The sequence below is a fragment of the Poeciliopsis prolifica genome, unplaced genomic scaffold (assembly GCF_027474105.1).
Source record: "Poeciliopsis prolifica strain line A6 unplaced genomic scaffold, Auburn_PproV2 SCAFFOLD006, whole genome shotgun sequence".
In the NCBI taxonomy this organism is placed as follows: Eukaryota; Metazoa; Chordata; class Actinopteri; order Cyprinodontiformes; family Poeciliidae; genus Poeciliopsis; species Poeciliopsis prolifica.
In genome coordinates, this window is record NW_026562381.1 from 18,117,215 (window position 1) to 18,132,830 (window position 15,616).

The 15,616-nt window shown below is 43.2% G+C and overlaps 1 protein-coding gene and 1 pseudogene across 1 annotated transcript; one reads left to right on the plus strand and one right to left on the minus strand.

The window, feature by feature from the left end:
* The window catches only part of LOC129360661 (protein FAM13B-like), a 53,917-nt pseudogene extending 51,874 nt beyond the window's left edge, over window positions 1-2,043 (plus strand).
* Window positions 2,044-4,286: 2,243 nt separating this feature from the next.
* On the minus strand, window positions 4,287-14,212 carry LOC129360658 (kelch-like protein 3). The gene is given in 14 exon segments (XM_055030985.1): window positions 4,287-5,265; window positions 6,605-6,749; window positions 6,899-7,039; window positions 7,905-8,033; window positions 8,139-8,240; window positions 8,677-8,736; window positions 8,739-8,873; window positions 9,472-9,589; window positions 9,658-9,807; window positions 10,153-10,269; window positions 10,696-10,805; window positions 10,914-11,076; window positions 13,990-14,111; window positions 14,180-14,212. Coding segments are annotated over 14 exon segments (1,530 nt in total). The 5' UTR covers window positions 14,190-14,212; the 3' UTR covers window positions 4,287-5,237.
* Window positions 14,213-15,616: the final 1,404 nt, after the last annotated feature.

The window sequence follows — 15,616 nt, forward strand, 5'->3', positions numbered from 1 at the left end:
ATAAAAATCTGCAGAATTTTCTCCAAATAAACGCTGCTGCAGATCTGATCTCTCTCCACACTTTTCAGATTGTTACATTAAGCGTTCATGATGTTTAGCGTAACGTCGGGTTCTGTCAGTCGGTCCAGAATCGGTTCCGATGTGGATCCTGACTCCTCCTCTTCGTGTGTTCTCGTCCTGCAGACGCCAAACACTGTGCGGAGAGCGAGCTCGGCCCGCAGACCCGTCCCCGGAGCAACACCCTCCCCAAGAGCTTCGGCTCCACGCTGGAGCAGGGCGGCCCCGACGCGGCGGGGGAGGTCCGGGGCCCGCGCCCCACCAAAGAGGAAACACTGGAGCTGATCCAGCGCCGCGTCAAAGGCAAGAGGCAGGAGGACGGCTGGCCGGACGACATCAAGGTAAGCAGCTCGACTTTTCATTATTATATATGAACATGTGAGCAGGAAGTGAAACCAGGCGGAAGCTCTTTGTTTTCTTCATTTAACGGTAAAAAGGCAGAAAGTTTATGAAATAAGTTGAGTTGTAGTACCGAGTCACATCACAAGGTGGCGGTGCTTCAAAAAAATGATGCATCGTTTGCAGAAATTAACATTCAGTGAGAAAAAAAGTCAGTTTATTCTGTTAAAATAAGATTTAGTTCACAGCAGAGGCGCCATAAGTTCACAGAATGTCGATGAATAATGAGTGTTTCTGCAGAAGATGACCAAAGAGCAGCTGTCCTGTGAGAAGATGGTCCTTCAGAAGAACCTGCTGCACTACGAAGGCCTCCACGGCCGACCTGTAAGTCCGTCCTGCCGCCGCGCCGCGCGCCGCCGCCGGCTGCAGCGGCTGCATGACGCCATGTTTCTGTGATCAGGTGACCAGAGAGGAGCGGCTGGTGGTGAAGCCTCTCTATGACCGCTACAGGCTGGTCAAGCAGATGCTGGCGAGGGTCAGCATCACCCCGGTAACGGTAAGGCCGCCTCTGACCGCCGCCGCCGCCCGTCTGCGCGCCGCCGCTAACGCCCGTCCCCCGCTCCAGGTGTCGCCCTCCAGCAAGAGGCGGAGCCAGACCCTTCAGCCAATCATCGAGGGAGAAACCGCTCACTTCTGGGAATCAAAGAGGAGGAAGAGGAGGAGCAGAAAGGCGGCGAGGAAGAGGAAAAAGAGGAGAGGGAGGAAGAGGAGGACGACGAGGAGGAGGAGGCCGAGAGCAGCGGAGGAGAGATGCAGAGCTCCGAGGTCATCATGGCCTTGGACGCCGTGACCCCGAGCGGCGGGTCGGTCAGGAGCCAACCGGACGGGCTGAGCGACAAGATGGAGGAAGGATCCGGGAGGCTGGCGCTGGACCTGCGCCTGTCCAGCTCCAACGCCTCGTCCATGTAAGGACCGCTCTGCCCAGGTTGCTCTCCTCCAGCCAATCAGAGCCAGGAGGCGGGGCTTGGTGCTGTCCGTTAACTAGCCTCAGCGTTAGCCGCCTGCTATGCTAGCTGCAGTGCAGCAAGGAGCTAAGCTTTTTCAACAAATATGTAGAAAAATATTCTTTAAGTTACAATGAGAAAAACTTTTCAAACACTAAAATAGCCTGAATGACTTAGAAACTGCTGGTTTCCCACCTGCTGACTCCATTTCCCATGATCCTCCAGGCCAGAGCTGCTGGAACAGCTGTGGAAGGCCAGATCAGAGAAGAAGAAACTGAGAAAGACGATCCGAGAGTTCGAGGAAGATTTCTACCAGCATAACGGGAGGTAAGTGAAGCGACGCGTCCGTTTGTCGCCCGCACCGTCAGGAAGCGCTGAGCGCCGCCATCTTGTTTTCCTCCGTCCTGCAGGAACGTTCAGAAGGAGGACCGGGTGCCGATGCTGGAGAAGTACCGCGAGTACAAGCGATCAAGGCCAAGCTCCGCCTCCTGGAGGTCCTCATCAGCAAACAGGACTCCTCCAAGTCCATCTAGGTTTCTGTCGGATAACCGCTGTCATCGCACACGGCGCCACCTGCAGGACGCCGCCATGAACCCTTCATCAACAACACTTCACATGTTGAGGGAAAAAAAATACATTTTCAGACGTTATTTTATGGTTTGCAGAGAAACTTTGGGAAATCTTCCTGTTTGTTCGTGTTCTGTTGGGTTTGTTTCATCACACTGCCGGCGTAGCGGGGAGGGGAGCGACTTCCTGCTGGCAGGTCGAACGACACGCAGGAGGCTGGAGGATCTTCTCCCAGTTTCAGTTTGTCGTGGCGCAGAGTGCTGGGAGGGCAGGAAGGGTCAGATGTAAAAAATGTTATTTGCACAGCATTCCCAGAATGCAGCCCCTCTGTTGTTTCCATTTGTATTTCTAGAAATTAAGCACTACTTCTATACAAATATCAATATACTGTACATAAAACCAGAAAAAAATGAATGTCAGACATGTTTAAATTATTTCACAGTTGGCCCCTTTAGGTTTATTTTATGGTGTGATGTTTTTTATTATCCATACTGCTAATGTTCCGACATTAACCTTTTGTATGTAACCCCAACATGTCGTCGCTCTGTGTAATATAAGCTAATATAGCAGTACTGTAGTCGCTTGCATGGCAGCACAGATCTTATCCAACACCAACTCGTCTCATTATTTGTGCCATGAAGAAGCAGCAATAATAAAAGTTTGCATCAGACATATTTTAACACGTTTCAGCTCCATGTGTCAATATTTTCCAACATTAAAATGTTTTTGACTCATCTGGTAAAATTCTGGTCTCAAATGTTTCTTCCTCACCAGTCAGAGTGGAGAAACTCCCACGCTGCTTCACACTCTCCGGTTTCTCCAGGAATCCACAGCAACTGTTTCCCTGCAAAGGTTACACATTTAGTCAGCTGTTAATATCCAATACTTTACTTTTTGTTTAGCTCTCACATTTTTTCATATCAATAAAGGTTTAATTTATGTTAAATGTACTAGCTTGCTGCTTTCTTTGTGACATTTTATACTAGTGTTATTGCCCCTGGTGGAGAAACGAAGTACTGCAGATGGAAATATTTACAAAATTATCTTTCAAATTTTCCTTAGAGTTTTGCAACATAACATATTGTTGAGAGGTTCTACAAATGTGGACCAGTCATATTTTTATGATTTAACTGTTTTGTAAATAGTTGAGAAAACCTGGGAGATGTTTCGGTTAAAATACTGTCAGAAACGGGCAAGTTTAAAAATATTGTATAAATTAACGGTTAGAAAAGTTCTGATCTAAAACAATTGAAAAGTCTTTTTCCATTTCTGGCAGGTTAAAAACTTAAAAAAAAAACATTTAAATACACAAATAGTTTGAATATACCAAAAGGGCATTTACTATATTGCAACGATTTCATTTCTTTCTGTTTTATTGTACTGAATGTGGAACATGAACGTCTTTCAGCTCGACCTGAACCCTGTGCAGACCTTCACGGTTCTTCTTTCCTGCCCCTCACAAAATGGCCGCCACGTTGACGTACGATTCGGAGGTCCCCAGGAATTCGGTAGCTTCCGGTTATTGTTTTAAAAAATTAAAAGCTGCGTTGAACTTTGGGGCACTCAACATAAAACGATCGATGACTAATAAATACAGAGATTTTAACTTCATCGTTTCAGTCCTAATGTCCGCCGTTAGATTTCTACCGGAAGTGGATTTTAACAGAAGCTTAAAACAGGAAGACGATATAAACCGCTGCTTCTTTAATCATGAAACCGGCTTGAAAAATAATTTTAAAAAAGTTTTGTCTTTTCACTTCTGCTGAACTTTAAGTTCCGATTAATCCGCCAACATTTGAACGGATCACTGGAAAGCAGAAAGTTGTTTTTCTAAAGATTAAAACATTAGCAAAATGAGACAATGTTACTATTAACCAGGAAGTAATCTGATGTGTCGCTGCTAATTTAGCACATTGATAACTAAAATAAGATTTAGGAGAAAATAAACACGACGAAACTCACCTGGACTTGTTTGTGACGGTTGGAGGTTTTAGCAGCAGCAGCTAATTAGGCTAATTACACCTGATGAAGGCCACGCCCACCAGCTGAGCTGCTGCCCTTTATTTTTCTAAAACAAGCTCAAATGTTTTATTAAATAAAGAATACTGTTTTGTACTTTTAGAAACTTTTTTGTTGTTTCTTTGAATTGTTTTACTGTACAATTCGGAGACATTTAAATGCAGATAAATATGTCAGTAAATATTTTTACCTTGGCAGAAATGGAAACAAAAGCTGACCGAAAGCAGTTATGTTCGTCTTCTCTACATTTTTGCTGTGAAAAACGAACCAAATCCAACATTTTTTCACAATATTCTTCATTTATATAAAAAAATATAGCAACTGCAGTGAGAAAAATGTCCATCTGCTCACTTTAAACAATCACATGATAAACTTCAAAGTCCATTTAGTTTGATCACAGATTCATTTTAAACATGTTTACAAGTTCTATAATAATAAACATCAAACTGGTTCTGATGTGCCTGAATATTAGAGTTATTTTGTCTTCATGATTATTCCTCTGATTCTCAGGCAGTTCCTGCTTCCCACCACAGGTGGTGCTGGAGAGTCTTACCTACTTGCAGGTGTTTCCACCTGAAGAAGACCACTCCCAGTTTTCTGTAACATAACAGAACATTAAATCCAACCAGATGAATGAAAATCACGTGACGTATAAAACAGGAAGGTTACATTTAAACTTTATGTGCTTTTATAGAATAAACTAAGATCCGATCCGGTAAACATGGTTCTGTTTCAGGATCCTGTTCCTGAACGCAGTGGCAAATGAGTCAATAAATAAAGTCATGATGTCTTTCCAGCTCATTTTTTACAGTGCATCATTTTCAGCTCCAGTGTCTCTGATCTGATGTGTGCGGCTGGCAGCTTCAGAATGAGCAGCAGCGTTCAGTGCAGAACATCAGTAGTGTTTAGTCCCAGAACCAAAACACCAAAACTGAGCCCAAACTTTAAAAAAACTCGCAAAAATACCAAATCTGCTGTTTTTGTTGCATATAATTTTAACATTCTTCATGTTGCGGCGCTCTGGTTTCGGCCGTTTGGGTCGAGGAGGAATACTGCTGGTCACCACCAGGTGTCACCACTGCAATTATTGCAACCCGCTCCTTGGAGTCCGACCATCAAGCCAACAGAACCGGCGGCTCGGTTTGGTGGATTTACATCCGTTTGTACTGGAACCCCAAAGGAAGCGGATCAGAACCAAACATGGAGGCTCTTCGTGGACCATAAAGTTCTGGTTCTGGGTTTCTGCCCGGGTCATAGCGGCTTGTCGATCACTGCCACTCTGAAAGAACAGGTCCGATTAGTTCAGCATTTACTTTGACTGGGAAATCTGAAATTGATTCAAATGCTCAGACATTGTTTTTTAAATAATTATTAATTTTTTTTTTATCTAAGAAAAAGCCAGGGGTGTCCAATGTGCGGCGCAGGGGCCATTTTCTGCCCTTGAAGTGACGTTTTGTGGCTTCCGAATGCAATTACAGAACTTAATTAAAAACATCTCGAACACAAATTATTTCTCTTTTTATAACCAAGATTTTACTTAATTTCCTAGACTTTGTTAAATATTGCAAACATTTTCAAAGAAAGTGACTCAATTTCTTTCTTAAATTTGTTCCATTCAGATCAAAATAATTTGAAAACTTTATAATTTCTGCCACTTTAAAGTTTTGAATCTGTAATAAATAACGTCCTTTTTCCACAAAAAAAAACTACAAAAATCAGACTTCTTTAACTTCTTGATTTTATTTTTCTATTATAAATATTTAAAATAAAAAACATTTTTAGCCTGCAACAATTTTTTACCTGTTGATTTTGGCAAAACGTTTGGACACCCTGAGTTAAGCCAATATAATTTTTCATATTTTATTTGGGTTACTGAATAAAAAACACGCTAGCGGGCAACAACTAGCATTGGTTTTAGCACTAAATGCAGAACACACGGCTGACATATAAAACAAAAAGGGATGCAGTGCTTTGCTATTAAATGTCAACACTATGACAATGAGATAACAAGTACCGGAAAAAGTTTTAATTAAAGAAGTAGGTCAGTTATGCTAGCTTGACTATGACAACCTTAACATGTTGACGTGTTTCAGAATTTTGTGTTTTGTTTCAGTTAAAAAACTAAAAAATAAAAAGTCGACCCACGCATCAACTCTGACAGATTATCAGTCGAGCAGACATTCAAATTAGCTAAACACCCACTGGGTGCTAGCTTAGCTAATAGCAACGGTAGCTAATCTAACAGGCCATTAGCTTAGTAATGGCAAAATAAACATCAAGCTTCAAAAACAAACATAAACCCACTGAATGTTACTATGGCGACGAGTCTGTGTGTGTGTGTGTGTGTGTGTGTGTGTGTGTGTGTGTGTGTGTGCGTGGTGTGTGTGTGTGTGTGCTGTGTGTGTGTGTGTGTGCGTGTGTGTGTGTGTGTGCCTGTGTGTGTGTGTGTGTGCGCGTGTGTGTGTGTGTGTGTGTGTGTGTGTGTGTGTGTGTGTGTGTGTGTGTGCGTGCGTGTGTGTGTGTAGTATCTTGAACAGAATCTCTGGTCGTTTTGGTCGTTTGGGTCTAAAACAGTTTCTGAATGAAATGTGGCTTTGGTCTCCAGGCTCTGCGGCTCACCGGCGTAGCTGCGTCCGTTGCTCATGTTGGTGGGAATCAGGCTCCATTTGTCCGTCATCGGGTTGTAAAACTCCACAGACGACAGGTTGCAGGACCCGTCGTCGCCGCCGATCACGTACAGCAGCCCGTTTATGGCACAAACGCCTGCAGGAAGCAAAAACAGCTTTAACCCTAACGTCAGCAGATGTTTCCATATTCATCTATAAATAAACATTTAAATGTATGATTTTAAAAATCCACACTTTCCAGCTTGGAACCAGGAAGTGAGGAGTATTTATTTGCGATGTGCCGACCTGCGTTCCTGCGACACATGTTCATGTCGCTGACCAGGCGCCACGTGTTGCTCTGGGAGTCGAACACCTCAACGCTCTTCCTCACCAGAGGACCGTCATGGCCGCCCGCGGCGTACAGCAGGCCGCCCAGAACCCCGACTCCTGCCGGAAACATCATGTGTTCATCACAGGCTCCATTCATCCATTCACTTTTGTCATCAGTACTGAATGGTTGACAGGCTCTGCATGTTGCCGTTTCAGTAGGCGTCCAGCAGGGGGTGCTGTTGCTCAACATGAAACACAGTTTTATGGTCCGGATGAGAAGAAGATTTTTATGACAAACTATCATAACGTCACAGAGATGTTGGTGTTTTTAAATGATGTTAGTAGAATATGGATACAATATGAGAAAGATGGAAAATTACAATAAAACTTTGTTTGAATGAGAGAAAAGCCTGGATGATGTCATCCAGATCTGACCTGATAAAGATGAAGATTTACTTATTTTTCTTCTCAAGATGCAAAACTTTCCTAAAATTCATACTTTATCCTCCTAATATTACAACTTTCCTTTAGTTATATTGTTCTGACATTATTTAGATTTATTGTTGCATCTTTATGCTTCAATTTAATAGTTGTACAACTTTATCCTATATTATTAATACATCTGTTAATATTAAGGCTTTTTTCTCATAATAATACGACTTTTCTCACATTATGATTTTTTTGTATTATTACAACTTCTCATGATTCTGAAATTATTGTGACTTTTTTCTAATGTTACAAATTTTCTTGTGATAAATGAATAATTTTATTAGTATATTACGTCTTTTTCTCATGTTATCACAACATGACGAATATATTATTTTGACTTTATTATTATAATATTAATATTTTGGCTACTGTTCATGTAAAAGCTGCTCCCAGAGTGTGTGTGTGTGTGTGTGTGTGTGTGTGTGTGTGTGTGTGTGTGTGTGTGTGTGGTGTGTGTGTGTGTGTGTGTGTGTGTGTGTGTGTGTGTGTGTACCTGCTCCACTTCTCCGTGTGCTCATGTCGGCCACGTAGCACCACTGATCAGAGACCGGGTCGTATTCTTCCACCGTGCTGAGGCACTGACGAGACGCCCCGTCATAACCTCCCACTGCGTACAGCTTCCCTAAAGACACACACACACACACACACACACACACACACACACACACACACACAGTTAGCCGTGTATAGCGGTGATCTTTTGGTGTCCGCCCCTCCCGGCGCTCACCGTCGACCACGCCCACGCCCACGCTGCTGCGCCGGGTGTTCATGGACGCCACGAAGCTCCACTCGTTGGTCTTGGGGCTGTAAACCTCCACGGTGGACAGACCTGCAGAGGAGAACCGGATCCTGTTGTTCTTCACATCATGTTTGCTAAATTAACACTTGAACCCATAAATGGAGGTTAATGTTTGACTTTCTGTGCTTTAAATTGATCCTCGGTTTGGATAGAAAGGCAATAATTTCTATCACTATGGAAACCTGATCAATATCAATAGATATCGCGTTTGACAAAATATTCACCCAACCGCACAGCATTCTGGGAAACACAGGCAGTCGCTCAGCCTGTCAATGTGAGCTAAGCTAGTTGCTAGCATCAACTGACTCAATAATTCTATGGTTGCCTAGCAACAGCCTGCTGGTAAGAAGCAGCAGCAGTTTCAAGTTTGTTAAAACATCTTGGAAATAACCAACAGAAAAACCAGTGGAACACGGTCTCCGGATCGGCGGCGTCTCATCGGGTTCTGACAATCCGTCCGGCGTACCGATGCTCCCGTTGAAGCCTCCGACGGCGTACAGCAGCTCGCCCAGCACCGCCGCCCCAGCGTGCTGCGCCTCTCCTGCATGCTCGCCGCCGCGCTCCAGTGGTCCCTGGCGCCGTCGTAAACGTCCACAGTCCGCTCCCTCAGCGAGCTGTTGAAGCCGCCGACGGCGTAAACCCGGCCCGCCATGGAGACGACGCCTGGAGGAGACAGACACAGGATGAGGACAGGATGAGGACAGGATGAGGACGGAGACACAGGATGAGGACAGGATGAGGACAGGATGAGGACGGAGACACAGGATGAGGACAGGATGAGGACGGAGACACAGGATGAGGACGGAGACACAGGATGAGGACGGAGACACAGGATGAGGACAGGATGAGGACGGAGACACAGGATGAGGACGGAGACACAGGATGAGGACAGAGACACAGGATGAGGGAGAATCCAAAGGTTCAACCATCTGATGAAAGGAAACCGGTTAAAATATCTCAGAGAGAAACAGGAAGTCGAGAAACAAAGAATGAAAGATAAAAAGATGAAAGTCAGGAAGAGAAAACATAAAATCAGACAGAAATCATAAAAGCTAAGAATTAAAATGGTCTCTGTGCCCAGCATGGTGGTGGCAGCATTATGCTGGGGGATAATTAGCTGCCAGTCATACTGGAATAATGAAGGATGATTGAACCTTTGACCCATTTGGACCCATCAGAACAATTATTCATCATTCATATTAACGGACCAGAACCGGACTCATGCTAGCTTAGCGTCCCGGGTTCTGGTCCGAACACTGACCGGCCCGGCAGCGTCTGGAGGGGAGGTCCGCCACCTGGTACCACCGGTCCTCCTGGAAGTCGTAGCACTCCACGCTCCGGATGGCCTTGGGGGCCTGCCCCCCCACCACGATCATCACCTGCACAGAGCGACACTCAGAACCGGCAGAACCCGCGGAGAATACGCCGGCCCGGCCCGGTTCTGCACCTTGGGGATGCTGACGGGGGTCCGGGGTCGGGTCCGGTCCGTCTTGATGAGGTGGCGCTGGTCCGCCGGCAGCAGGTGGTACTTCATGGCTTCAATCAGGAAGTCCTTACAGGTGTTGTTGTTTTTTATCAGAGCTTCTTCCTCAACGATCTGAAAACCAGCAGCCATTTTGTTTATGAGTGGAGGTCTCCGTAAACCAGCAGCCATTTTGTTTATGAGTGGAGGTCGCCGTAAACCAGCAGCCATTTTTAATAGATTTTAATGCAAAAACCGAAAACAAAGTCATGCATAACTAAAATAAATGAATCTAATGAAGTCTTTGTTTGCGTTAATTTTCATTTCATGTTTTATGTATAAATTCAGACAAAGTGAAATGAAAACTGATCTTTATGTTATTATTATGAGCATTATGTCCCATTATTCATGTTCTCACCTGGACCAGGTTGTTGTGTTCATGTTCTCACCTGGACCAGGTCGTTGTGTTCATGTTCTCACCTGGACCAGGTAATCCCTGGACAGCAGCGGCAGCCTGACGTGCTCCATCAGTTTGGGCATAAACTCCAGACGAGTCGGTTTGTCGTATTTGATCCAAGATATCATCGCTTCAAACACCTGAGCAGAGCAGAGGGAGCGATTTAGCATTAGCTACTGCTAATGTTTTCGTGCATCTTCTGTCTGTTAGCTAAACATAAACTGGTTGTTTATGTTTAGCACTAGCACCTGCTAGTGTTCTGTGATAACCAGGTTAGCATCAGATTACATATTCTCGTTTGCAATCATAGCAGCGTTGATTCAAATTCACATTTATCTAATTGGAGATTTTAGAGTAAAAATTTATTTTCTGTGACATCTGTGGCGGCCATTTTGAAAAAAGAAATCAGTACGGATCTAATTATGTATGATTTGACAAAAATACAAGTTTTGCATAAATTTTGGCAAATTCAGGGTAAATTCTTTGACGACCATGGCGGCCATCTTGTTGGTTCTTCAACATCTTGGCAGAATATATCTGGGCCATAGCGGAGCCGGTAAGCAAACCTTTTCCTCAGTGGAGACGGTGAGCCGGTCGCTGGATATCAGGCTGGACACCTGCTGCAGAGACAGACCCAGGAACTCCTCACTCTGCACCACCTCAGAGAAATGCTGCTCTGAGACACAGAGACAGCCCAGGTTACAGACGGTAGCTAGCACACTAGCCGTGAGCTCATCAGTACCACGGTCTGACCGGGTATCTAGTGACCGAGTCAGAGGCTTACCGGCGTAAGCGTGGGCCTGACTGAGCAGCTGCGTGCAGGTGTGCAGGTCAGCGAAGGCTCTGATGCCCAGGCAGTTGGTGGGATGAAGCTGAGACTGCAGGAACTCGCAGCAGACCTGACGAACGTCCATCAGCTGCAGGAGGCTGGCTGCTGGCAGGAGGACCTGGAACCAGGGAGCCACAGACTGGTTTCACTGTGCTGCATGCATGTTTCCCTACTAACTGCAGGGAAATCCAGGTCACCGGTTTAGCATTAGCTCTGATCAATATTTTTATGTGTTTAGCTTTAGCTAATGATTTATTTCAAAACTTAGTGTTGGATTCCGCTACTTTTTAAACGAAGAAAAACATTCATTTGCTCAGCGTTAAAAATGACACAGTCAGATTAGTTTAACACCCTGAGACGATATGAGACACGAGATCGAAACCTAATGAACGGTCAGATGAAAGCAGCAGGCAGACAACATCACAGGTTTACACCAAAGATAAAGAAACACTGGAGAGACAGTGCAGCAAACAGCATCTAACCTTGAGTTTGCAGCCCAGAAAACAAACTCTCACCAAATGAACCCAACACTTAAAGACATAACACGGTCATCATATTATTAAACTCAGAATGAAATACCGGAAAATTGAGCTTTCCAGACAGACGAGCCTCTGAGACAAGACGAGAAATCAAACTCATTTCATTCTCTTCTCCAAACAAACCAGAAAACCGTTAAATCAAGATCTGTGAAAATCCCCAAAGACTCTTCACATGCATTTTATTCACGTAAAATAGAAAATGTTTTCATCTAATCAGGTTCTGTTGATTTGATCTCATTAAAGGACATTAATGAACATTTTATCATCCACTCAGAAACACAAACTCATTATGTGTAATTCTGGATGAGTTTGAGAAATAAACTAAAAAACAGAAAAAAAGAAGCAAAAAAGAAGAAAGAAAGAAAATAGTAAGGAAAGAAGCAAAAAACAAAAACACAGAAAGACAGATGGACCGGATCTAATCCTGAAAATGTCCCAATTTTAATCTCTTCACCGGCTGAATGTGAACCTTTAAGGCAAAGAATCCTAAATTAAAATTCTAAATATTTTCAGACTGTAGCAGCGACTGGGTGATCCAAAGAAACATTAAGGCCAGAAACACAGAAGCAGCTCCCTGCTGACGGAGCGGGAGGATTTCCTCTCTCTGTGCTTCCTGCGCTCAGAATCAGAGGAAACCGGGTTTGAGCAGAACCGCGCAGCTCTGGAGTTAAAACCAGCAGGTAAACAACCAGTTCTGCTTCTCGACTCACAGATCCGTCCAGGAGCAACTTGACATTTTAACTTTAGGTTTTAACTTTCCTTAAATCCTCAATCACATCCAGTCCATTTCTGACGAAAACCATAAAACTGATCACTAAATCCGTCAAAATAAGGTTTTCACCTACAATCACAAAACAAGTCAGTTTTAAGAGAAATAAAATAAAACTTCTGAACAGCAAGAGAGCGAGACCTTCAGCAGATAACAGGAAGGCTAATTTACAGGGACATTAATCTGTCTGATTTACTGTCATTTTGAGCATTTTAAAACTTCAGAGCATTTTAAAACTTCTCTACAACTTCGGCTGAAGTTGTAGAGAAACAGCTAGTCATGCTAACAGCTAATGTAAATATGCTAAATATGCTAACATTAGACATGTGCCAGAAAATTTATTGGCTTAAGAATCACGACACTCATGTACTGAGATTCAGAATCAATTGAACATCAACTTTAGCATTTTTAAAATAAAACTAATCCGCTGTTTGTTGTAACTGCTGTTGCCATGGAAACGCGGCTGCAATATGCTGCGAAAATCACAACAAAAACGGAAAATGGAAATGAGTTTTGAATCTAACTGACAAATAGTCAAAGATTGTCAGTTCTACTAAATTCAAACAGAATGAGAATCTCTCACACAGTGTGACGTCACCGGACTTACAAAAATACATCATTTCACTTTTTAAAGACAAACTTAAATACGGATAAAACGGATTGAAAATTTGCCAGAAAGCTGCTAGTTTAGAAAAAAGTTTAGAAAAGTGGTTGGAGTCGTTAACACCAGCTGGTTCTCTGACCGGACCCAAAGTCCAGAACCAAAACAACGTGGCAGACAAAGGAAAGATCGGAGCAGCAGGAAGTTCTGAGGCCTTCCTGACCGCAAACAAGGACAAACTAAAGAAAACAGAAACACGAGTCCAGAACTCTGGACCCGGAAGGAGACGAGGAACCAAACCCACCCAGAACAAAACTCATCAAATATTTCTGACTGGAGGATTTACTTCACACTAGATTAATATTAATGGTGAGACTTGATTAACATTTTTAAGGTTTAAGGATTTGTAGTGAATGACATTTTAATTAAGAAAATAAGCAACATAATAAGGATCTTCAGCAGTAAAAAGTCTTTTTACTGCTGAATAAGCAGAAATATGAGCTTAACAACATTATTGTTTTTAATCTTTTATTCAGGTTCTTCAAAAACCAGATTGGATTCTTCTGTAGAAATGTGGCCTGACATTAGCATGAGCTGCTACAAGATTAGCACTGAGATGCTACTTAGGCTAGCACAGCTTCTGGTAGGCTAACTCCGTTCTGCTTGACCAAACATTAGCTTGTCCAGCATCCAATCGGATCAGTCTGGAAGCAGAAATGACCCAAGAGAAGCGACTTCGCCATGTTGTGCATCAGATTTACTGTTGTACCAGAAACGGTTCCAGACGGAACGTTTGTATGGAAAAAAATGTTTAACACAATAAATGTCTCAATGAATAACACTGTTATCAAAATAAATAAATACAAACAGTTGATGAATATGACTGATATTCATGTCTCATTAGAAATGAATTTCATTTGTTTTTGTTTTGGATTGTAAAGAGTTTCATAGGTTCTGTTTCCATTTATTTAAAAATAGATTCAGTCTGTGATTGGTTGTTTCTAGTTGGCTCTGGGAGACGGTTTGAGCAAATTAGTAAAAAATATAGATTTTTATAAAAGTTCAATAAAACCAGATCTGAAACCCAAGCAGGTGGTGGTAATCTGGATTATTCCCACTCACCTGGACGTTGTCCTCTGTCACCTCTATCTCTGCGGTGTAAATGTAATCCACAAGCTTCCTCAGCGTCTGACCATCGACCTCTCTGATCTCCACCTGCTGCGCTTTGCTCTCGCTCATATCTCCTGCACACAGACACAGTTTACCGCCTGGAAGCAGCCTCGCTCAGGCCCAAGCGGGTCAGAACCAGTACCTGTGAACATGGCACAGAAGTACTGGGCTGGCAGGGCTGCCAGGGACACACCACGGTGGGCCGGCACTTCCACGCTGCCCGCCACCAGCTGGACGTCACACAGCATCTGTTTACTGACAGGGAGGCCGACCGTTAGCGTAGCATCGTCACTGTGGCAATGTTAGCTTAGCATTGTCAGCATGGCACAGTTAGCTTAGCATAGCATCGTCACTGTGGCAGTTAGCTTAGCATATTTAGCATAGCATTGTCACTGCGGCAGAATTAGCTCTTCATATTTAGCGTAGCGTTGTCACTGCGGCAGAGTTAGCTTAGCATCGTCAGCATGGGACAGTTAGCTTAGCATCGTTAACGTAGCATGCAGCAGGTCTTTATCTTGTCTGATAAACCAGCCTCCAGACACTAGGTGGCAACAGTGTTAAAAATCAAGTGAGATCAGACCAATATATTTTTGAAAACTATAAGAATAAAGTTGTAATATTAGGAATTTTGGAAATAAAGATTGTTGAAACAACACTGCGTTTCAAATTTCTGCCGCTGATGACGTTTTAAGATATCAGAATCAAATTATGAAGTATTTCTTTATTTGTGAAACCAATGTTAATTTCACAAGATGCTCAGAATTTCTCATTTTAGCGCAGTGTGGAGTTGAGTTCTCATAAAATTCAAACTTTACTCTCATATTTAAAACAAATAAGGAAAAAAAAACAACTTTGCCTGAAAAAAAGAAAAATGATGGAACTGTTCATTTCATTAAGCAATATTGCTGCAAATTCTGCACAAAAATTTTTTAAAATCTATGAACCTTTAGAAAAACATTAGTCTGAAGAAGCTGAAGTTTACAGTGCAGCAGGTTTTTCTGTCGCTGCAGACTCACCTGCGCAGGTCGTTCATGAGCTGGAAGGCCTTCCTCATGTGTGTCTGGTTGAAGGTGTGAATCCCTTCGTTCGCCACGTCGTCCTCTGAATCCGTGGCGCAGTTCGGCCGCGGCGAGGCCGACGCCGCCACCAGACTGGTGAGACACGAGAGGCAGTGTCTGCATCAGCGGAGACACACAGGCCAGACAAACGGCTCGTTATCCTTCAAATCAACGTCTGATTTAACATTATTACTATGATTCCCTTTTTTAAAAGGGTTTTTGTGTCTGCATTGCACTGTAACTTATTGCATTTATATTGTTTGTACAGATGAAACTGTGACTAATCCTGACATATTAAGTCACATGGATCATCTTCTGAAATGAATGGCTCACTGATTAAATGTCTGAAGCAACAAAAAGTCACATTTTAATCTACATTAAGAAGAGATTTTCACGTTTTGTCAGTTGAGAGCTGAATTGTTTTATTTTCTTTGCATCCCAATTATTGAAAACTATTTCCCTTATTTCCGAGCTGATCTTGTGTATCTGGTTCTCCAGATGTTCTGATCCGACCCACAATG